General features: G+C 37.4%; 1 protein-coding gene across 7 annotated transcripts in view; it reads right to left on the minus strand.

Moving 5' to 3' along the window:
* Positions 1 to 774: 774 nt before the first annotated feature.
* The window catches only part of LOC111253480 (uncharacterized), a 35921-nt gene continuing 13520 nt past the window's right edge, over positions 775 to 23175 (minus strand). For 2 of the 7 annotated variants that reach the window (XR_002674679.2, XR_002674675.2), the window contains 10 exons: positions 20396 to 20626; positions 19858 to 20012; positions 19358 to 19622; positions 18572 to 18779; positions 17547 to 17718; positions 14224 to 14305; positions 13757 to 13910; positions 13050 to 13162; positions 10791 to 11161; positions 6198 to 6569 (listed from right to left, as the gene is read on the minus strand). Coding sequence is in view for 1 of the 7 variants with exons in the window: in XM_022812925.2 (XP_022668660.1) it covers positions 10985 to 11161; positions 13050 to 13162; positions 13757 to 13910; positions 14224 to 14305; positions 17547 to 17718; positions 18572 to 18779; positions 19358 to 19622; positions 19858 to 20012; positions 20396 to 20626 (1557 nt within the window). In the remaining 6 variants the exon portion in view is untranslated. Of the gene's footprint in view, positions 1171 to 2255; positions 4328 to 6197; positions 6570 to 10080; positions 11162 to 13049; positions 13163 to 13756; positions 13911 to 14223; positions 14306 to 17546; positions 17719 to 18571; positions 18780 to 19357; positions 19623 to 19857; positions 20013 to 20395; positions 20627 to 23175 lie in introns of those variants that run through there. The other 5 variants (XR_015330719.1, XR_002674677.2, XR_002674676.2 and 2 more) reach the window with 5 other exon arrangements.

Below are 23175 nucleotides of genomic sequence, written 5' to 3' on the forward strand. Positions count from 1 at the left end.
CTTTTAGCCCTTACATCCTGATATTTGGGAGCCCTATTAGGCAAATATTTTACAGAACCTCTACATTATGTAAAGTTCCAAAAAGCAGCGAAAGCTTCTGCGGAGCAATGGCCACTACTATGAAGCAGAGGTGCCTCTGACTTACGTCGCTGACTCCAGCGGCTGATAAAACTACCCTATAAACGGCCGTTCTTCGAGAACACGCAGTAATACGAGTCATTGCGTCACGCAAAATCTTCCGAGTAGACGGAACGGCTACGATAACAACAGTTCAAGTACTCGCAAGGCCAGTACTATGAAAATTCCAAGTTCAGTCATTTTATGAGGCACACAGGTATGGGTTGTTTGCCGTCCGTATTTCGTCATAATCTCGCCTGCTCAAGGGTTCCTATGGACCTAGAATCGCCGACAGGGCGATTCAAAATCGATAGGGACGCACCTTCAGTTCAAATCTGCTATTACTGAACTTAGCCAACTCTTTTTTAAAAAGTCCTTCAAGCATGGAGTCCACACCGCACATGGTACAAATATATTCCAGTCAACTTTCTGATCTCGGCTAGTATTCAGCTCAAGACTAGCTATTGACCAATTTCTTCACAGATAACAGCTATTCGCTAAAATTACCTAAACTATACTATTTGTCCTAAATCAATGATCTTCGTTATTGGTAATTTTCTTACGGTTTCTATATGAACCGCGAAATTGTTCTATAGGGCTAACCGAAATATCGTTAATGAGATTCATTTTTTAGAGACTCAAAACAAAGTGAAAAACTATTCATTATATTATTCTGGTTATTTAATACAGAAATACATGTCTATTTTCAAGCGAAGGATAGCTATCGTTGATTAGGTCGCACAGATGAGCTTTAACGCTTGTTTTTTTGAAAGTATAAATACTTTTTGGAAATTTGAGCTTTGACTTAAAGGCTTTTTGGCCGCTTACAAACCCAGCATTTTATTTTGCTGATTTTCTTTTACATACGGCTTATTTCAGGAACATCTTGATGGGTCTACGTTTGTAAATGTATATAGACTTGTGATAACGCAGTTAAGGTATTTGTATGTTACATTTACAAATACGTTGTGGTCCAGGTTCGATCCCTGTCGTAAACACACTTCGCTTTATGGTAGTTACCGTATGAAGCGACGTCTAACGGCTGCAGTGCGGCTGTAACAGAGCAGTAGGGATTGTCAGCTCTATTCCTATCAGTGCAATAACAGTAAAAATAATCACTTAAAATTTTTTTCTTTCTTTAAGTGGACAATCGTTCATGTCGCAGTCGGTGCTTCGCCTCCTTGTTTGCAGCTACATTGATGGGGGATGCTGTTTTTTCCTCTTCCCCTGTTCGGTTTAAAGGCAATTATAAAAAGTCTCATTTTACAAAATAAATTACATTATATGACGCTAATACAAAAAATAGGTTTCGAAGTTATTCTCCGCAATAGTGAAGTCCCGTACACTTAGATATGTGCAATAGTTAAAGTTCGATCCCGGCAAACACTCACACTTCGATTCGTTCTGGGAGCCAGTCGTCTGAAGCAATGCCTAACAGCTGATGTACCGGACGTAAAATACGAAGAGCACAATATTGCTTTTCCTATTTTACGTCCGGTTATATAGGATTAGTACTAAAAAATTGTTTGCGGGTATAAAAAAATACTTTTGGAAATTGCTAATGAGTGATTTAGGTTCCGAATAGAACTGCTTTTGAGCTCAATAGGGGTTACAGTGAACATGTATCACCACAAAGAATGACATTATGAGCGTACAGAAATTCTAATAAAGAAAATTCCAAAGCGTCATAAAAACTACAATAGAACATAAGCATCGACAGCATAGAACATAAGCATAGAACATAAGCAAGGACAGCAATTGAAATAACACGGGATAAATTACTTCCATCGCAAAATAGCGGAGGCTGTAACAGAAAATATTTTTTCTGATCAATCTGTAAGGCATCTTAATAATCTTTGCGCAACGATCTATAATGTTCACAACTTCCATGCGTGGCATTTATTTTTCCAAATATAAATATATACTTTATTGTATGCACAGTTCACATTCTAAGGGAGTCATTGATTCCTAAAAATTAAGTCATTCGAATGCATAATTTAAGCCAAATGAAACCATATGAGTTTACCTGAACGAATCCAGTGCAGACATTATTTTTTTTACCTTTCAAGGCGAAGATTTACATTGCGAATACTCTATTCGAAAAAGAAAAAAATAATTATATTACAACAATTATGAAGTGTGCTATAGTTGGTAAACACTAACTGCCACTATTGATATTACTGTATTTTACAATAAGATGCACATTACCCTAGGGATTACTGGTACTGATTATTTATTTGCTAACTTTGATTCCACAACTTCGTTTCCGTTTCTCACCGTGTCGTTTTTTTAGCCGTCACACGGTACCTGCTTGTCTCGAACTAATTTAATAAAGACGCTAAAGCCAGAGGGCTGGCCAGTACGTAGAATCCCAGTACTACAGTTATATAAATAACTGAGAAATACATATTTTGTGCAGATAGTTCGCTATCAACTGACCGACTGTTCATAAACAGCAGTATGGAGTCCCATTAGCTAGCTCCACTTGATTCGTGTGGTATCATCACACAGGTAAAAATTCTGAAATAGCTAACAATTGATATATATAGAGCTAGGGCTCAAAGGATTTGATCAACTAGCTCGTTCTTACGTATGATCGACAAAGCACATACGCGTCGGACACTATAAAAATTATTGTGCTGCTTTTCCATCTGCGAACTTTCACTACTGTTACAATTCTTAATGCGTTTCATTGAAATCACAGGATTACAATTCTCTCATCATTTAACCCAATGCATTCTATTTATTCGACTATAAAAATTCAGTAACTTTGCTGCATTGGTTTAATTGTTATTATCAATCACATCTGCATCGTTGATCTGGTATCATATAGAAGTTAGATTGCCCTTATTCCGTGATATGAAACCTAATAATTTCTGAAATTTTATTAAAGTCTCAAACTGCTTGTAAAAAAACAAACTATGTATGTGGAAACATCAAAGTTGCTAGAAATTCTAAAACTGTTTGCTCAGGAAAATACAACAATCGATTCTATAGGACAAATGAAAACGATTATTATTAATAGTCTTAATAATAATTAAGTAACTTTTCTATTTCGGATGTTTCATAAATCCTCAATGGCTGTCAAAATTACAGCTCCGAGAGATACTCTTTCTCTAATTCATTATATTCTAGGGATGAGGTTGTTTTTAGCATCTCATAGCATAACTTGGATTTTTTTCCAGGTACGTCAGACCATTTTCAGAAACATTATCTTAATTATTACACTTCTTATTTATAACACAATCTTAACTATTGCGAAAAGCATTGCCCAAATATATCCAAAAATAGGATCCCAATTTCAAAATGTTGAAAAGCTATAACTTTGTGACTTGTCAATCGATGTTATCGCATAAATCTGCAATAGAGAATTAATTCCGAAAATGAATCCTGTACATGTTTCGTACTCGCTCAAAAAGCTATAACTTTGATTTTAAGGATCCAAGAACGAGTTAATTGCTCAAAAAAAAACGCATGAAAACATGCAGTCCTTGTAAAATATATATAATAGTTATTCCGACAAACCATGTTTATAAGATATATTGTATTCAAAAACACATAAAGATGACAAATCATAATTAGGAAAGTATGATGCATTTTTTTCTTGTTGGGCTAAATTATACACAGTATATAGTTTCTTAGAAGCCCTTTTCAAGTGCTTTTCAACAGTACCCAAATACATAATAAGTATTATCGTAAAATCGCACCATGAGTTTAAATTTAAGCTAATGCAATTACGGTCTGTAATTTATCATACAGATGGTAAACATGCATTAATTAATGCTTGTCTACTGCTTGCGGCCGCATTGTGGCTTTTTTCACCATTTGAACACACTGACTGGACGTGAATCGTTCCGTCTGATGAACACGACCACCAGGAGAACTCCTGTACCCCCAAGGTCCTTTCCCTGGTTTTTGTTGCAAATAGCTTTGTTTGATATTGTTCTTACATCTTTGGAACTCGTAACCTACCTTACACGCTCCTCATCTTGAGGATACTACGACTCTTCTTCCTTACAGCCTTCGTTTGAGATCGCTCTTTTTAGTATTTCATGTAGCCAGATTTAAGTTAGAAGTTTGTCGTTTCTTTGATAGCGATCCACCTCTGGTTCTTCCTTGTTAATCCAGGATTTCCTCCGTCCGAACAGTCGTTCAGATAGGTAATCACGATCGTCTCCGTTCAGTAATGCGGTAATTGTTAATATCTCTGCTAATGACAAAATTTGATTCTTGTTAAGAAAGGCTTCTATCGCGCGTGTACTTCGCCTGACATAAACACTGGTCTTGGCGCGTTCCTCGTAGTCTTAACCATTCTTTTACATCAATAATTAAATTTAGGCCTCCTCCGCTTAACAGGTGACCAGAAACTACGATTTATTCTCCACAAGGTTACAATTATTTAATTTTAATTTCAGGTTATGCTCTGCTTAGAGCTTTTCTCAACTAAATTAAGCTAATCTTGTGGACTGTTCCAACTTTTGACCTAACTAATATGTTAAATACCATTTTTAAGCTACACTGGAAGTAAGCAGGGGGTTGAAAAAGGATTGTTCAGCACCCTGCTACATTGAAACAGGTCCTTGGCGTTCCAGTTGTTATTAAATGCTTAAATTTCGGAAACAATTTGAACCGATTGTACGCATCGCTTGGGCCAAAGTTAGCAGTCCTCGTGATAACTTAGTGGGTAACGTGTTTGCTCGGAAATCTCAAGAATACGTTGTAGTCTAGGTTAGAACCTGAGCACAAACAGACTTCGTTTCGTGCTGAAAATCAGCTGTCTGATGGAATACCAATCGGCGATGTTGGATGTACAACTCAAAACACAAAGGCCTAATTTAGCGAACAATGCTTTTGGTTCCACGTTCAGGTAGTTGAATGTGTCATGAATCTCAGCGATCTTGTCCACCGTTGTCCTTAGGTGAGCATGGATGCGATATTCATTTACCGGTGGCGGAGCACATTTGGCACCTTAGACCGGCGACGACACTATTAGAAAATTATCTTTTGCAATGCTGGATAGCAGAAATTAGCGAAATCGTGTCTGAATGTACTTGTAGACAATTTAGCGTGAAGAAATCACATAGTTTCAGCGGCTTAAATATGCATGGGAGAACACAGTAAGCCAGCGATAGCATCGGCATTCTCTGTACGTTTGCTTTTGCATGTCCTAGTGAGCAGCTTCTCAGTCGATTAGCAGAAGCACAATTTGAGTATATGGATTCACCGCAGCTGGGGCCTGATTTAGACCACTGCTTCTTAATTTGCACACTTTAAATGACCATATCTCTTGCGTAGTACCGAAGCACCCCTCTTCCTTTGCAACAATTGATTATAAGTAGAGCAAGCGGTGCCCTGCGATCCAGCCTGTAACAATCTATGATATTTCTCTTTCTAGCACTTTGAGAGCTGTTAAAATAGAGTTATCCGGAACTCTTGTATCGGTTGTCAATACGGCCTGCAGTTTTCATTACTACGAATGAATCCAGTCATTGGCTGTTCTAAATCCTTCCTCACTGTTACTATGATACTCTCGATATTTGTGGCTGTTTCGACTGTCACTGCGAATGATGTCAACTATGGTTCAGTTTTTTCACGATGCCCTCGTTTTTATATCCGAATATATTGCCCTGAACTCGCACATAGCCGCCTTTATTTTAAACTTTTGCATGTGCCAAAGGTTAACTTGGACCCCACTGATATCTTTGCAGCTTGTCTTTGCAAACTAACGTGTATTTCACAAGTCCAGAGTACACTACATTGTAGTGTAGTAATATAAATATACCTGATAATTTCATCAAACGTCTCTTTCTTTGAAACCTTGGGCTGAAACAGTGTCAATAACACTTGATGGAAAGGCTTTTGCACTACATTTAAAAAAAGAAATCCTTGTCCTCGCTAATCGTTATCTACATGCCCCCAAACAAGAGTTCTATTAACAACCAACTTAACGAGAAGTTTGTGGCAATTGAATTTTACCAATTGAAACTTGTCCTAGCTTTATTTTGTGATGTTATGCCCAATTTAGTCCGTAACCTTCATAAATAATTATTGTATCCTACAGTAAAAAAAAACATCGCTCATTGATTAACGGGGATGAATTGTTTATTTTCTACTACTGATTGCACAATCACGTCATGCACTCCGAGCACCCTTGCGCGTTCTTTTCTCTTTTTTTGTCTCATAATACGGCGTCTGTTTGTCCCGGGCAATTTTAGTAAAAAAAAAAACGCTCAACGCGGTGTGATGGAGAAATTGACGCGTAATTCCAGCTCCAATACTGTCCTCGAGAATCAAGCCTTAGTGTTTCAATGTCTAATTCCTCTCGTGCGAACCCAATACGGCCGTATTCTTAAAGAAGTACGCCTTGAACCAATGCATCGGTGTGCACGCCAGACAATCTAACATTTGCAGAAAGACTGACTGACCTGAGCAGTTGAAGAAAGCCACAACATCTGTAAACACATCGAGGCAGACCTGCTTATTTTAAATGGCACCAATGCGAATTCACTCCGCCGAGATTTTCGAAAATCGAATTAAGTGGATGAGTGCTCTAGCACTTCTAAGGTGTTTTTCGAGTTCGCTAATCCCTAGTCTTTCAAAAACCTGGGAAAAGTAATCAACCAAAAATATTGAATCGGGTACGTTCTTCATTAGAGACGAAATCTTCACGTCTTTGAACCTATTAGGAAAAGAGCTGGTGTCGATAAATAGGTTGACAATACTAGCTAGAGAACTAATAAGTGCTGACGTGGCATTCTTAAACAACTAATATCAGCAGCCCCGCATCCCCATACAGCTTTCGGAAATTCTAGAACCATCTGAATTTTTTGGATACAGACATAAATTTGGCTAAACGACGCTCAGTTTATGTGCCAAATCGCTTTATGTATCGATATATTTATCCTAACATTGCCATGAATATCAAGAAAAGTAACCATAGTAGAGCCAATGGTTGTGAAAAGTGAGTTAGACTCACAGCAACTGAGATTGATGTCTAGAGTCGAGATCCCAGCACCGATGGTAGAACCATTTTTAAATGTCTTCCACTTGAAGATTCTCTAATAAGTTTCCAAAGTTTGGAAGTGTCGTCTTTCGCTTCGCAACTCAAAGCTTGTAAAACGTATTCCCAGCAAGCCGCAGGATCAATTTAAAGTTCCAAAGACTCTCAAAAGTGGCACTCTTTGATGTTACCTATACGGTTTGTTGACACTGTGTTTACATCACCGTAAGCCAGGTGAGAATTCAACCTTTTTTGAACTCCCAACCTCAACCACAACTAAATATTTATCGTGCCCATTTATTATTATTAAAAGTCGGGCCTACATCGATTGTATCATAGGCTGCAAGTCAGTTTATGTTTTACCCTGGATCTAAGAGTAGTTCCATCATAAATATTGGCCTAAAATACTGGGGTACCTTTAGCATCGCCAAAGGGAAGAATACGAGCGAACGAATTCGCACTGTACATGGCTGACAAATACGGTTCTTGCCGAGTCGTCTCGCCAATTCCTAGTCTTCCTTTAGGTATTATTATTTATTATATTATTTACAGCATCCAGAACCATAAAACCTCCTACTTTTCCGAGCAGTTAGAATTGTTACCTAAAATGAAAATGCGATAATTAGGAGACGAAAAAAAAAACATCAACATTTAGATTATTTCCTGACCGAACTTTTTGATAGATATTTGGACTTTTTCTTTTGCCTCCTGTGCGTTAAACTTGTAATATTCATTAATCTTATCTGGACCCTAAACCACATAACGGCGTGCATTACCCAGCCCTGAACCAAAAAAGATGTTTGACAACTGACTGTCTTCTAAAGTTCCTCCTACTTCATCCGAATGTCTTCCGAATACCGTCCTTGGCATCCCTTCCTTCATAACGTTAATTGACAAACTAAAGCTTGTCACATATACCGCAATGGGCCTCGGTATATACGCTAACGACTTTTCGTTTCCATTGCAATTTCAGCTAACGGATCCCGCCCATATATTTTGAAACGGAGATTTGCCAATTCTAGTGGCTGAAATCTCTCTCCTTTGAGTGCGCGTTTCGCTTATAAAGATGAGTCAGGCATGTGATAGACCAATACTCTTTGATATGTAACTGAGTTTAAAGACTATAGATTTTTTGGTCTAAGTTCTACCGTCTTTATAAACCCCTTTAATTGGTTTGATGCTGGGGTGTTTGGATAAGCACCTGCTAAAGACTGTGCGTTTAACGCAACTGTATCCTTTCGACGAGTAACATTATTGCCTATCGATCAGATAGACCAAGTTGGGATTTATCAATAGCTAAAAAGTTTTTGAAAGTGGACTACTTATGGCCCGGCGAATAAATAACCTCAATTGTATTGAGATAACACTTTATTACAAATTAGAGTTATTTGTATGTATTGGGTAAGGCCCACAGAACAAACAAAGAGCTGTTGTTGTTTTCGGCAGTCACTGGATATCAGAAAATAAGACTATCAATATGATAAAATCAGTTTATTACTCAGGCGAAGCGTATGCATATTTATTAGTAGTAAGCAAGGCGCCTAAGCTTTGGGTTCCGACAGTGTAGAAGATTATTATTTGGATGTTAATCCTCACAAAAACCCGAGCGACAGCCCGAAATTTCTTGACGAAATAATGTTGCAAATCTGGTGGTGCAACTATCGCATTGCATAGTGGAGAACTGGGTAGATATGCGTCCAGAAATACTTCCCTATGACTCTGCTTAAACGAGTGTCTTTTTTCTACCAATTTTGCAAACTTACTTATGGGTACCTGCCGTAAGGTCCTTTAACCAGCAACCCACCTGTTCTTTCTTATTCTACGAGTACCCACAGTATGTCATTATGGCGTCACTAAATTCTTTGTGAATAAATAACGGGCTTTTCATTAATATCCGTTAAATGAAACAATCACATATGATGTGGCCAAAGTTCCTTCTTCAAAGAGACTTCTACCCTCTACTAGAAACAAAGGAAACCCAGTGAAGTATGGTTATTACAATGTTTCGTTTGTCGGTATCCTTTTCATTGTTTCATTTACTGGTGGCCTAACGTCATAAGTCACTAAAGAACTCTCTTTTTTTGCCTTACAGCTCTATATACGTTTTTGAACCTAAACATACGGTAAAACTTTGTAATTCTCAAGAACGATAACAAGAGAACTTTTCAAGTTCGGCATTAGCCAACGGACCATTAGAAAAGAGAAGCAATAGATAAAAAAAAAAGCTATAAAGCTTGTAAACAGCCTGATAGTAATTCTTACTCGTACCCGGTGCTTGCGATTGCAACGAGTTGTTTGAAGCAATGCCACTCAGCAAAACCTTAGTCAGTCATGCAAGGCATTTTTAAACAAGTTGAATGGAGTAGCTGGTCTTGGACACGGCCATTGGGAATAAAGTCGTATCGAGTGACGACGTAGGGGATTTTTTCATTAAAACTACAGCCAAGCTAGTCGGTAAACATAACTGGTCCAGCACTCACAACCTTGTCCTCGCCTTTGCGCATCTCACAAAGAGCGTATGAATAAAAATAAATCTCATATTGAAATAATTTTCACTGTAGCATCTCAAATGGATATATTCAATTGTGTACTCATAATATTTCTCAAGTTTTCTACAGTTTTATTTATCAAGCTTCAAGCTTTAAATGTTAGCTCGTAAAAATAGACAATACCGTGCTTTTTTCCCATTACTGGAGATACTTTCACGTAATAGTCATAAAAATCTAGGAAAGGTTCTTATGTAGGTCTATCCTGTTTACTTTGCAGGGCACGCCACTTGTTGAATCATTTTAATATTTGTATCTTCAGATGATAAAACTATTCTCAGACATTTAACTAAAGAATAGGATACTGACAGTACGTTCTATTTATAAGTATTATGTAATAGCTGCTCACTCCGTTATCTCCCTCAAATATTAGCTAGTTACTAGTCATTGACACCTATATAGTTTTTAATTACGTAATGGCGGTAAAAATAACTTTCTTTATTTCGAAAAATCATATAGCATGTGTGGTAACCAACATAGCAATAGGGTTAGTTTAATTTTATTACTTCTGCCAAACTATCCTCAAGGGCATTTTCTTCAAGTTTGTTTTAGCTATTGATTGTTTGGGCCCAGATGTTTACTTCCATTCATTGTGTGACTGAATTATAGGTAGTTCTAGCCTGAAGCGGAATGTAAAATGTTTTAATGCTAATTTGTGAAATGTAATTATAATCTATGTACGGTAATATTTTATCGATATTTGGCAATGAAAATGTGCCAATAATATACATAAGACCAACTACTTTATTGCTATAAATCATAAAAAGGCTCCTCGAAGAAGAAGAAGGGAATATTTGAAAAGCATATAATTAGGACTCACCCGTGATGTTGAACTTTGCAATATTCAAAGAATCGTGAGTGGGGCATCCTTTCGATTTAATCAATAAATACGTTTCTATTTCTTTACTCTTCTAGAAAAAGAAAATTTAGGAGCTGTATGCTTAGCAATCTTTGCGTAAAGACGGGTAACAGAAAGTTGCTTTTTTTTTCTCAATCTTTCATGTTCTACATCACATGTTTTGACATATGAGTCTCATTATATATTAAACTTGTACACTTACTCTTCGCTCTATTCAGCATCACAGTTTAGACTGACATAACGGCATGATATTACTCATATCACCTACCATTCGTGTTGATAGCGCTGGGATACCGCTTGTTCCAAATTCATCCAAATGGTTCGTAACAAAGCCGTTAATACATGGCAATATACCTCGCGGTATCACTGCTAGATTGACCTGTGTTCTGATACAGAATGGACTAGCTTTATTTATGTCCTTAAGATGTGTCTTGAAAACTTGGAAAAAATATTGCCAGGCTATCATGATTTGAAGCTGCCTTCATCAAGCTCCCGCTGCTGCGCTAGGCGTTGCTCACGCAGCCTTTTCCGTTCGCACTTGATGCAAGACTGATTCCTTTCTGCCATACACTGTCGATGGTACAGGGCAGAGCAACGTTCGCAAAAGTGCGTCTCATTTATATTGAATGGGAAAATCACCTGCAATAATAAACGGGGTCGCGCAATTCGTAATTGTCCCTTATGGGTAGTCTTCTCAGATAGCGGAACTTTTCATTATAACATCACTGATCTAATCGTTTTCGAAACGCGGCGGCTAAAGATTGTCTTCGACTTTGTTTTATAGACTCTGTCCTTTACCCAGACCCACAGAGAAAAATCGACAGGAGCGAAATCGCATTGCCTAGGCGGCCACTCGATGTCATATCTATAGCTGGCCTGGGAACATGATTTCAAGTGCATTGATGCTTCCTTGCCTTGCCATTTCGCCTTATCTTGTTATAAACGAACGTTGTCTGTTGCATCTGAGGTTTTTATTTCGGGCCGCAAAAACGTTTGCGACATGCCACGACAGAGCCCGCGATAGGCTGTTGCTGCTGTTCCTCTTGTTGTTCATTTTCCAATCACAAGATTGATGACGTCAACCTGCAAGTCTACTAATTTTCAACTGCATGGTTTCTCAACTACTATACAATGTCTTCGTCGCGCCTTAACAAACCTGGTCACTACTGACAAGTGACTGAAGAAAAGAAAATATTTACGGAGGAGGCACTGCAAACATACCTTCTGTCGACTTAAAACGCGACTTCCACTGCTCAATTTTGCAAAAGCATTATCAAACCAAAACATTCTTACTAACCTTCGTCTCAAGCTTTCACTTTTTCTCAATACATCGACACCTGATATAAAGTTGGACGGACTTATGGAGCGAGGGCTTTTTAAGCTCAGAGCTAGCATCTAACCGGTGACTCTCATAGAATTAATACTTCGAATCTGCTTTGTTATGTAAGGGCATACTTTTCGACAGGTCCTTCCCTCTGATTTTTTGCGATGGGTAATTCGCTATGGATTTATTCCGATGAGGTAAACATAAACGTAGTCACATTAATAGACGAATTGCCAATAAACCACCAAAAGTTGTTTAAGACCACGCTCGACTATACGTCCGAGCAAAGCAAGGTCTTAACCAAAGCGTTTCTCCACATTTATTCAAGCTTAAAAAAGACTTAGTAACTAGGGAAGCAAACAAGACTTGAATTCTAGCAACGGGTTACTTTAGTTTGTCCCTATTAACCTTCTACCATCTCTCAACCAACTTTTTTATTCTGACTCGCTGCCCTAGCATCTTGAGGTCTGGAGTTACAGAATTAGTATAGCCCTCCTTATTGCTAAGTATATTATTAAGATATTTTCACCAGAGATCAGAATAGGTCAACGCGAAATACAAAGAACGCGACGACGATAAAAAAAACTTACGATTCAAGCTCTTCATGTTTGGAATAATCTCATACACTACAGTCACACGGTTACCGTTCTTTTTTTTATGTCAACTCATATGTTGTTTGCTGCTTTTTTCAAAAGTGTCTATAGATCATTCTTATTGACCTCGGATGACCGAGCGGGTATTCTCTCATGCATGGAGTTTATGCGGGACAAGTACACAAGGTTGATTCTACAAATTTATCATCTTGCAAAAAAATGAAACAAAATAAGTGCATACAAAATGCGCTTTTTTTTACCAAAGAAGCTTATTTGTGGATTTATGTAGACGTAAGATCCCATTCACTACACAGTAAAATTACAATTATTACTTGAAAAAAGAGAGCATTTTCAGATGGTATATAGAATTACGTACATAATAGAGAGGAAACGGAAAGGAAATATGTAAAAAACGATCTTATAACTAGCTTTTATTATGTACAAAATGCATGTAAAGAAAGTGTACTCTCAGTAAACCTTTGTAACAGTACTGATATGTAAAACTGAGGCTGAGCTCCCATTGAAAGTGGAGTAATAATTGAATCGTGTAATAAAACCCTGTCAGAGTCCTACATATTCATCAAATGTCATATACCAATATTGAAGTTACCTTTGGGTCGTTACACAGCTCGCATATGAAGCCTTTTTGGCAACAAAGCTGGCACAAGAGCACATGCTTTTTAGCAAACTGGACAGCCTTTTCCAAACTTTTTTGCAGGGAACCTGTAATTATACGGCACCATTATCTAATGATGAACATATTGGCCAATGGCAAGACAACTTATCTTTCTTCTCGTTGGAATCTTGTATATGTCGACAATCTATTATGTACCAGGATGTGGCATCGTATAGAACTAACTGCTCATCTAAAATAAAGGTATCTGAAATTTCAATTGATGCATACCCGCACTCTAATCGCAAAAGCTTTATAACTAGATAGTCAAGACATGATTTTATACGCGCAGAGACATGTACCGTACAGGACAGACACAATGTTAAATACTGCTATATAGTAGTTGATCCAGATATTCACACGGTGGCATCGACAGTTAACTTTATGATAAAAATGATCACTGACTCGTAATACGGTTTGTTTAAAAACATATATCGCAAAGCTGAAATTACTTTGTGCTGTATTTTATAAACTTTATATTTATTTGCGTATTCAACTTATAGATTGATTGTAATATTTCAGGAACCGACGCTGAGTATTCAGCCCTAATTTTACTCACTTTAGGCAAAGTGCTAAAACAATCCATTGCTTAAAAGAAGTAACTATTTGAAAAGTATATTTCTGATAAATACTTCCTGACTAACCTGAGGGTATGGAAAGAAGATCAAGTGTCGAATAAAGATGCACATGTTCGTATAAATGCTCGCGGGACCATAAACGTTTTTTGAGCTCCTCCTTCGCAGACTCCTGGCAAGAAAATAAGTAGAGTCGAAGAAAACGTAGCTGGCGCCGCAAGACCTTTAATAGCATCAACATAAAGAGGAAAAAGTAAAAGTAAGAACCACCTTCTCGATACGTTCACCGATCACAGTTACAGTCCAGCTTTTGTAGCATGGTCAGCTTACCCTACCATATTTTAGTTGGGAGTAATCGGTTCATGAATTAGATGTTATAAGTACTATTTGTAAGTAGTATGTGTTAATCAATATATTTGCCCTACATGTTGTCAATATGTTGTCAACACCCACGCCTTTATGCCTCGACTAATAAGTCTTCGCGCTCCCAGCCACCATTATCGATATCATTAGACATAAATGCCATAAAAACATACCTGTACAGCGGCAAGGTCTGACACGATTGAATACAGCATAACGTTCAATTCTCGTATGTCCAGAAGCGGTTCTTGTTCGTATCTGGAAGTACACCACATGGTATCGCAAGTTGTTGCGAATTCTATCATAGAGTGTAGAGTTGCATTATGTTCAATGTCAAACTCACATACATATGCAGATGTGTAGAAGAGTGCAGCGCCCCAATTTTCCTTTTAGACAAAAATGGCTTCTAGTTATTCCAAGATATTCTGTAAATTTAGCATGTATGTACTGCAAGAGTCGAAAAAAACTTATTCCTCCAAACCGATCCATTATCACATCATTTCAAGTTAAATCAACAAGTAAATATGTAAATATTTTTTTTAAGTATGCTCGCGCTTATATTCTACCACTATAATAAAAAATTAAAGGTTAAAAATAACTTTCCCTATATTTATATAGTGATTTTTGGCCAACCTTGTAGTTTCACGTCAATGAATGGTCTAGTTTCACAGCAAAAAAAAAATTTTTGTAAAGATAAAATACCATTGATTGATCGTAGTGCACCTCATCATATGCAACTATAATCATTCTATAACAGCCGTTTCTTTAACTTAACAGAAGACGCGACTAACGTCTTAGAGTTATACAGAATGAATTGCAAATTCATTATTTTCTGTTAAATCTCGCAGGAAGGGTTCGTTTTCTGTCATTAGAAAAATAGATTTTTATATATCATCATTTGAAGTGCTTTGAAACTTTAAGATACAAATAAACTCAACAGATGACGCGAAGGGGAAAGGCCAAAAAAAAAAATAGGACGAAATAAGCAGATCATGTAGGATTCGGAATTTTTTTAAACATCTTTTGTAATGCTTGGCTCTATAACGACTCAAATGAAGGTAATCAGGTAGAGACGTTTATATTTGAGCCTACCTCGGTTCGTATCAAACCTCTTCTGCTAAATGTAGTCCCACCTCTGTCCGTATTCCTCCTCTGTCTCCAAACAGTTTACGACTGACCTAGGCAAACTCTGCAAATCATTTTGTCTTTTACATGCGAAGATGGGCTGGAATTCGAGAGCTTCAGTTACTCACATAACGTGCCAGAGTGTGAACAAAAGTTCGACATTGATAAATATTGAAAGTAAATAGTATGCATTATTATTATTGAGCAAACTAACGCATCGTACAGTCAACGACCTTGTTCCAAAAGGGCTACTAGATAAATGAGGCTTCTGGATTATGGTTCACTAAGGACAAATCGACATTTATGCTGGCTGTATAAATAACGCAGAAGTAAGTATTGCAGTAAAATGTTGGTTGCAAATATTATGGTTTTTTAAGACATATGATAGAGTTTCTTATTCTAGTCTGGTCTAAACAATGTACAAGCTTTAGATAAACAAAAAATCAGTGACGCGTGACCTAGTTGTACAATTACCAAAGGATCGATAAGTTAATGTTCGTTGGGAAAACAAGGATTTTTGTCTAGTTCCTATACGTTTCTACATGTTGATTCTGAACAAGTTTTAGCTATAACTGCAGTCGATGGAGTATGAAGGTAGTGTGACTCAACTTAAATGCTGATCTCAGCGCCTGAATGTGAAGCTTTGTCGTGTATTCAGCATAATTCTATATTCATTTTAAATGGTGCTTCTATCTAAAATTACATTAATCATATTTCACCGGAGCATCGTCGTACGCTCCCAGTTACACATAACCGACACTGTTCAGCGCCACACTGTGCTTGTAACTTAATATTTATTGTTTTATTGCTGAATTTTTACCTTATTTATCAATAATATTTTGGCTGAAGTGACAGCGTTTTTACCTGAAGGAACACATAAATACAACTGCTAGGATCCAGGCAACTTCGTCGAGTGAGTGCCAGATGCGAACCTTTAAAGGATTAGTTGTGGTAGAGACAGAAAGTGAACTTTAGGAAGCGGCTCACGTCGGAATATATCAAAAGTGGGATGAACGAAATTTTGTTCAATGATCTTTTCACGCGGCGACAGAACGGTAAGCGCTGTCGAGCTTGCATACAAGAGCTCTATGCACAACACCTTTGCCCGAATTCATAGCAAGGCGTAGATAATTAATTTTCAAAACAATATCGGTTATATTAGTGCCCTTCTATATTTTAGATACATATTTTAATCGTCCCCCTGTCCGGTACTCAATATGTATGTATACTATATATACTATGTATGTCCTGTACTCTAGTTTCCTTAATTATTTCGTCTATGAGATAACGGGTGTTTATCATTTTCAATAAATGATGAATAAGATTCCTTAACAGAATTTTGCTACTTGTTATCCATTTGCATAGCAACAAAACAGCCGGTTATAGCCATTAATTTGAACCAAATTTTTAGCAAATGATTAGACTACATCGAAGCTTTCCTTAATAAAATCATTCTGCTGTTTAAGAATACTTTTACACGAATGTGTGTTTTTAATCATACTGTAGAACGTATCCTAACACATCAACAGTCTGTCATTGCAGCACATTCACGTGATAGTCCTATGCTGTGCCACCTGACTCAATGGGGTAACTGCTTCAGCAGATGCACGACTCTCGAACCCGAATCCTTTGGTGCTTTCGAAGAGCATCTTTTCTAAGACAGAGCTGACCCTCAGTGAAATCTCTTGTGATAACAGCTTGCCATTTCACATGTTAAACAATGTTTGTATTAGGCACTCTGACATTATAGCGTTCTATTCATTACTTTTATTCAGCGTACTTTTTACTAGGCTACGTCTAAGTTAACTGCAGCTGCCAACGTGCCATTTACAAATCGAATAATGGCCTACAACATCAATACTCCATCCTTGCCCCTCGTCTTTTAATGAAAACTTTACCGCGACGTTTCCTATTGTTGATCCTGCAAGACTGTCCCGGCTAAGGAAAATCTTCGCAGTTAATCTCCATAATTATATGGAGCAGCACAATATTTATTACGATGGTTTTGTCTGTTCATAAAAAGTACCAAACAAGTTATTTTTGTTACTAATTGTTTCATTAAGCTTAGTTTTTCATTTCCATTTTGTTGCTCGCGAAGGCTTTCTGCAGTGCGATCATTCGGCCTTCTTTTTCTTCTACATTAATTTAGGATGCTTCCGCTTTAAAGGTTCGAGGGTTATTTTTTTAGAGGTTTGCAGCTCACTAAACACAAGTCCGTAACTACAACGGCTTAGCAGGGAATCATTACAACTTCAGTGTTGTCTAAACAAGCTATATGAAGCCTGGAACAGGTTTTTTGAGAAATGGCTCATGCTATGAGCAATTTAAACCTAGTATATGGCAGCAATGCGTTAAAAGATGATGAGAAACTCACTGGACGAGAAAACGTTTGTTGAAACGACACACCGGTTGAACACGGAAATCCCAATCATGGACAATACGTGACGGTATCACGTGCTCCTCTACTTTCGTGCCCTGACCCATACATTCGTTACAGTATAGATGACCATCAAACGCGCATTTAGTGTAGGGCCCGAAGATCATACCTTTAAACCATAAAATGAAAACAATTAATTGGCATATGTATAATATGGCTATATGTGACTCGTTTATCATTGTATTAAAATGATATAGCTATTGCTTACCTGAAACGACACCTTATTAACAGAATGGCGACTTAAGTAATGAGCTACATTTGACAGTGTTTCGTGATAAATTAACGCTGAGAGAGAGAGACAATAAAACTCAGCTTCAGAGCAGGCTTCTTTCACCATCTGAAAAGCTTCGCGTTCAGTTCTCGTGCAGGCCTTCAATCTTACCTCTCATAACAACTAGTGCTAGATTTTAGGATTGATTATCCAAAGTCTTATTAATTTTTCAAATGTATCACCGCACAGATAGAACTAGAAGTATAGGATACATATCACATTTTTTTAATCTTCTTGTTGATCGAATTTTTAACGAGCCTAATTACTAAGTTCAGAAGAAGAACAAATCACACTATCAGACTATCATGTTTTGCCGTTGTGTATCAGGACATGCCTTAAATGACCTGATTTGGCTAATTGCGGATTCGTAAACACGAAAAAAAGCACGAGCAGCCTATAATAAAAGAATATTTTATGATCGAAGTTTTTTTCCGATAAGTAATACAAATTTGTTAGCTTTTTCCGCAACTGAAAGATGCAGATTTCATATGCACGAAAGACAGTAAGTAACCACGCTATCCTAATTCCGAAGTACAAAGAAAGCAACGAGATTATCCTTATTGGTCTACATGGTCTATTTTAAAGTGAGTCAAGATAACCCGGCGTCACAGTTTTTAAGCGACTACTGTCCTTTGAGGCAAGACTGTTTTACTTTTTCTGCATGTTGCTGAACGGTGATGACACAACTTACCAATAGCACATTTGCAGCCCGCGCATTCGAAGTTCTGCTCGTCAAGACCTTTCTCACGAGGTACCTGTCCAAGCCCGTTGAGTAAGGCAAGTATGCGTGAATTTTCTTTTACTGGAGAGGGAATAATTTCAAAATCGTTGTCTTCCGAGTCTTCACTTTCTCGATCTGGGGTTCCAGTCGGCATCCTCTCATTATTATCACCGGTCGCCTAGTATTTAAATTTGTCGCATTGGAGCTATTTGTCGTAGACCACCTTGGCCATTTTAGCAACGAATTGTGATCTTATCAAACTCAAACTGAACCACACAAAATAAATACTCAATCAGCATTATCCAGTTTGTTACTGTACCTTTACCGCATTTTTAATTTAATTTACTCTGGACTTACCTTAGTTATATTAACACAAAAGTTCTTGTCTGAGCCTTTATAAAATTCAAAAAATCCCGGTTCCGTATAATCTAAAAATGCCTTTCTTCATCGCCGCCGAACGATTAATTTCGTTTCACTATTTCAGGACGATACTTTTGGGCGAAAATTGTATATAGCTATAGGTGTAGACTACAGCTGTGTGCTTCCTTCCGACAATACGTAAAGACTGATCAAAATATTTCTGACCTCACTTGAGTAGGTACTATGCCTAATAATAATAATACTACTAATTTATTGTCTTCGTTCTTAACTTCTTTTTCGCTATTAAAGCTTACACGGCACAAATTATATAAATGTTATAAAAACATGAGATTTTAGGACGGTTAATTACGTACTGCTTTTTCTTTTCTAAATTACCTTAGTATTGTACACCTCTGTCAATAAGCTGGATAATTCGGGTGTACCAGCAGGGACAGTATCAAGTGACAAAGACAGGTGCATGTGACGCGCGGACGAATTTAGGATTGAGTCAAGACTCGATTCCTCGGCACTGTTTTCACTTTCTACTGGAACATTCGCAGCGTTTTCCACGTCAGCGACTGTAGGGTCATTTAAAGATGGTGGTGCAAACACAGAGGACCAACCTCCGCCGCATTCGCCGACCAAACCACCTTTCCAGCTCCTGCAGGTATATCAAATTCCAAAGCTACTTTTTATTACACCATAAGGCAAAACGGACCTTGGTCAATGAGTTTGAAAAGTAGTATATAATAAGTGGACTGGCATACTCGTGTTATTTTAGACGTTTTTATTATACTTATGATTTGAGATGAAGGGAAGACCCGTTTAGAAGGGACAGTCATAGGTTTATACGGGAACGATGTTTTACCGACGAAGTAGTGAAAATATAAACGCACATAATAGTAGCAGATCCTGTATCGCCGATAGGTTGTGTATAGCCGACCGTTGACCTGGCTAGGAGGCTATCATACTCTCCTGACATTTCCTTAGGATTAGCTTTGAGTGTCGATGCATCTGTGACAACTGGTGTTCGATCACCACCTTTATTTATCTAATCACAGAATACTTGTTATATTAGTTACGATGAACTTCATGCGTACCGAATAGCTAAAAAGTTGGAGTGTCCAACAAAGGCTGCTTATGGAAAGGCAAACTTTGTAATAAAAAATCACTTATGGAGTAAATATCACACTGTAATAGATTGCAGTAGTTAATTAGTACTGCATTTCTCACGCACTTGTAAAAAAATTGGATATGGCATTTATCTTTACTCAAAATTTAATTATACAATGTAACATTTTTCTAAAGTTCTATACTCATCTCAATGATATTGAGGACGGAAAGACAGAAATGCAGTAAAATCAGACAAAAAAGCACAAATATAGTTGTACGATTCCCAGATACCTCTGTAACGGTCTGCGAAAAAAGCTTAACCTTTAGAGCTTGTTCGATTTCATCCGCAATACTGGCTGGAAGGCCAAGTGAATCGGCTAAATGTTTTTGCTCGTGTGGCTGGAAAGGTTCTTCGGAAGAACGAGCCTTAGGATGCTCACGATCCTGATCCGTAGCCAAAGGCAGCTTCTTCCCGAGATTTTCATATGATCTTTCATCTTCCCTGATAAAGTAGTCATCGACATCCATCGCATACGTCACAGGACTGATACTCTTAAATGCAAAGAAACGGACTTCAAAAATATAATATCTTTCTTTTCGATTGCAAATTTAAACTCACTCAAGATTTATTCATTTTTCATCTTTTCCTAAACCTTGATTTAGGCATGCTTTGTGGTGTGCATAATTTTATTGCAAAGGGAGTTTATAGTCACTCATAGCAGATACTTGCACATAGCTGCTCTCTAGTGAGATGGAGGTAGCTGCACGGAGTTCAGATAACCGAATCTTGAAAACAGAAATAAATTAATATCTTCTCAGGCTTTATGGCAGTTCTAGAGTAAACTTCAAGCGCTGCCTGTATATACGCTTCAAATAATACTCTAATCCTATTTACGCATTAGAGACCAAAAATCACATCATTGATGCGTTCCTTTTCTTGGTGATAATGTTCCATATTATCTTTAAATTAGCTGTCTACATTAGTCAATTATGTAGTTTGCAAGCTGAAGCCGTCATCTCACGCGCATATTGGGATTATGAATAAGTTAAGTTCACGGTGTTCTTTAACTTTTTGGTCTAACTGCTGCAACAAAATCATTTATTTGGCTTCTCACGGCATTTCTCGTACATTCGCGCTACAAGTATATTCCTGGGTGTAAGCTGTAGATATTTACGGAGGCGGTCAACTCTTCAATTTGATTTCGAACGCCTGTCTTCATCTTGGACCGCTTACCTTCTGCGTCGTGCTGCGTGAATTTTAACAGCGCTAATTATAGACGGTTCGATAAGGTTGGGTTTAAAGTAAAAGCCAAGTGCAAGATCATTTTCTATTCTGGGTAATCCCATGCAAAAATAAGGGGCTTAGTTATATAAAGCTGTACGCGGTCTAAAAAAAAAGATTATTTAACGTTGTCATTTCGCCTTTATCAATACCTTGACCTGAACTTCCCAGCTAAGATTATTAACTTTTTACTTTAATTGGTAAAGCAACTTATTGGCTTTCCGATCTCCACGGTCTGATCACATAGAATACCGATACTAAAGACGCCAATCAACATTGAAACAGAATAGTAGTCAACTCACAGCATGGGAAAGGAATGCTGCAGATTTCAATCTACATGTGTAAATAGAAACATAGTTTGTGTTCTTTGAGAATTACAAAAGGCACCTATTAACATCCGCAATAACACGGAATTACATAAAGTTAAGGTGCAACCTACAGAAAATTAAATATATTCGTTTCCAATAGCCGTTGGAGATAAGTACGAGTTGCACCTATTAGTTGTCGCATGCCAACGATAAGTGTTTTGTAGTTGTCTCAAGAGGGTCTATAAGAATACTAGGTATCCTCTGTCGCACATAGAAAATAACGGCAACGCCAAGCCAACCAGTATCTAGAACCCAACTTTAAAAGAAATGTAGTGATAACTGCTGTAAGGAAAATGATCTTATATACAAAGTTTTTTAAAACTTAAGGACAGTCCTTGAAATGTAATAGAACTCAGTAATTAACGTATTTTTTCCTATGGAGGCGTAGAAGAGCAATGCTCATCGGAGGAGAACAGGGACATTTTATTAGAGAACTCTATCCAAGTCAGTTTGTTAAAAAAAACTAGCAGTAAAAAAGTAAAAAAAAATTAAAAGATTTAATTCATCGCGCTTATTTTTTCGCTTTTATAATGAAATGTTTTAAGATTTTTCCACTACGAACTTACAATGTCTACGCACAGCTACCGCCTGTTTTTACTAGGCGGCAGTTAAACGCGACCTGGGCCTCGTGAAATGCGAAACAAGTTTCAGTTCTGGAAAGCTAAAACTCACTATTTTTTCAAGAAGATTTATCCACTTTTTAGATAGGCTATCTGGTGATATTATAAGAAGTGCTTGAGTTTACTGCAGGTAGTATCATTCGCTTGACGAAGAAGGGGTAACAAGTGCTTTTGATGGTATTAGATATTCCTAGCTGATGAAGACTACTTCAATAGGGAGATTTTTGGTAACAGAACTCGGAATTATAAAAAAAAAAGTTTTTAAGAAATATTTTTGCTCGTTCCGATAAAAAAACTGCAAGGTTAAACGATCGCAGTAATCGAGCAACGGGTCCCCTTAGTTTATTGATTTTTATTAGCTAACTTTTATACATCTAGTTATAATAGGATGTGTTTTAGTCATTTCGTTTTAAGCCTTGAAAGACAAAGATGATGAATTAAATTTATTCATTATTCAACTCATTTTGTTTTAGAGATTTAGATATTTGCAAGGGTCAAGAGAAAATGCAGACCCTCCTACGTACCCATTCTTTTTCAATTGAGGTAAAGCTTCTCGCACAACCACACATTTTTTAAATCCAATGATTATATGATTTTATGCGTTTCAGAAAACATGAAATTGCGTTGCATAAACATTAACTCTTAAGGGTAATATGAGTAAAGCTACCCCATGGTTTCATTGATGAAATTGTTTACTGATCTTTACCACATTCAACAGAATTTACCTTGAACGTTGGAGCACTTTGCATGAAATCAAAGGTTCGTTTGATGTTTGGAGTCATTATCATGTCATCTTTTACGCATTATGAAGGACAGGCTTAAGATTGTCGC

This window comes from Varroa destructor, unplaced genomic scaffold, assembly GCF_002443255.2.
Source record: "Varroa destructor unplaced genomic scaffold, Vdes_3.0 BEIS01000006.1, whole genome shotgun sequence".
NCBI classification, from domain to species: domain Eukaryota; kingdom Metazoa; phylum Arthropoda; class Arachnida; order Mesostigmata; family Varroidae; genus Varroa; species Varroa destructor.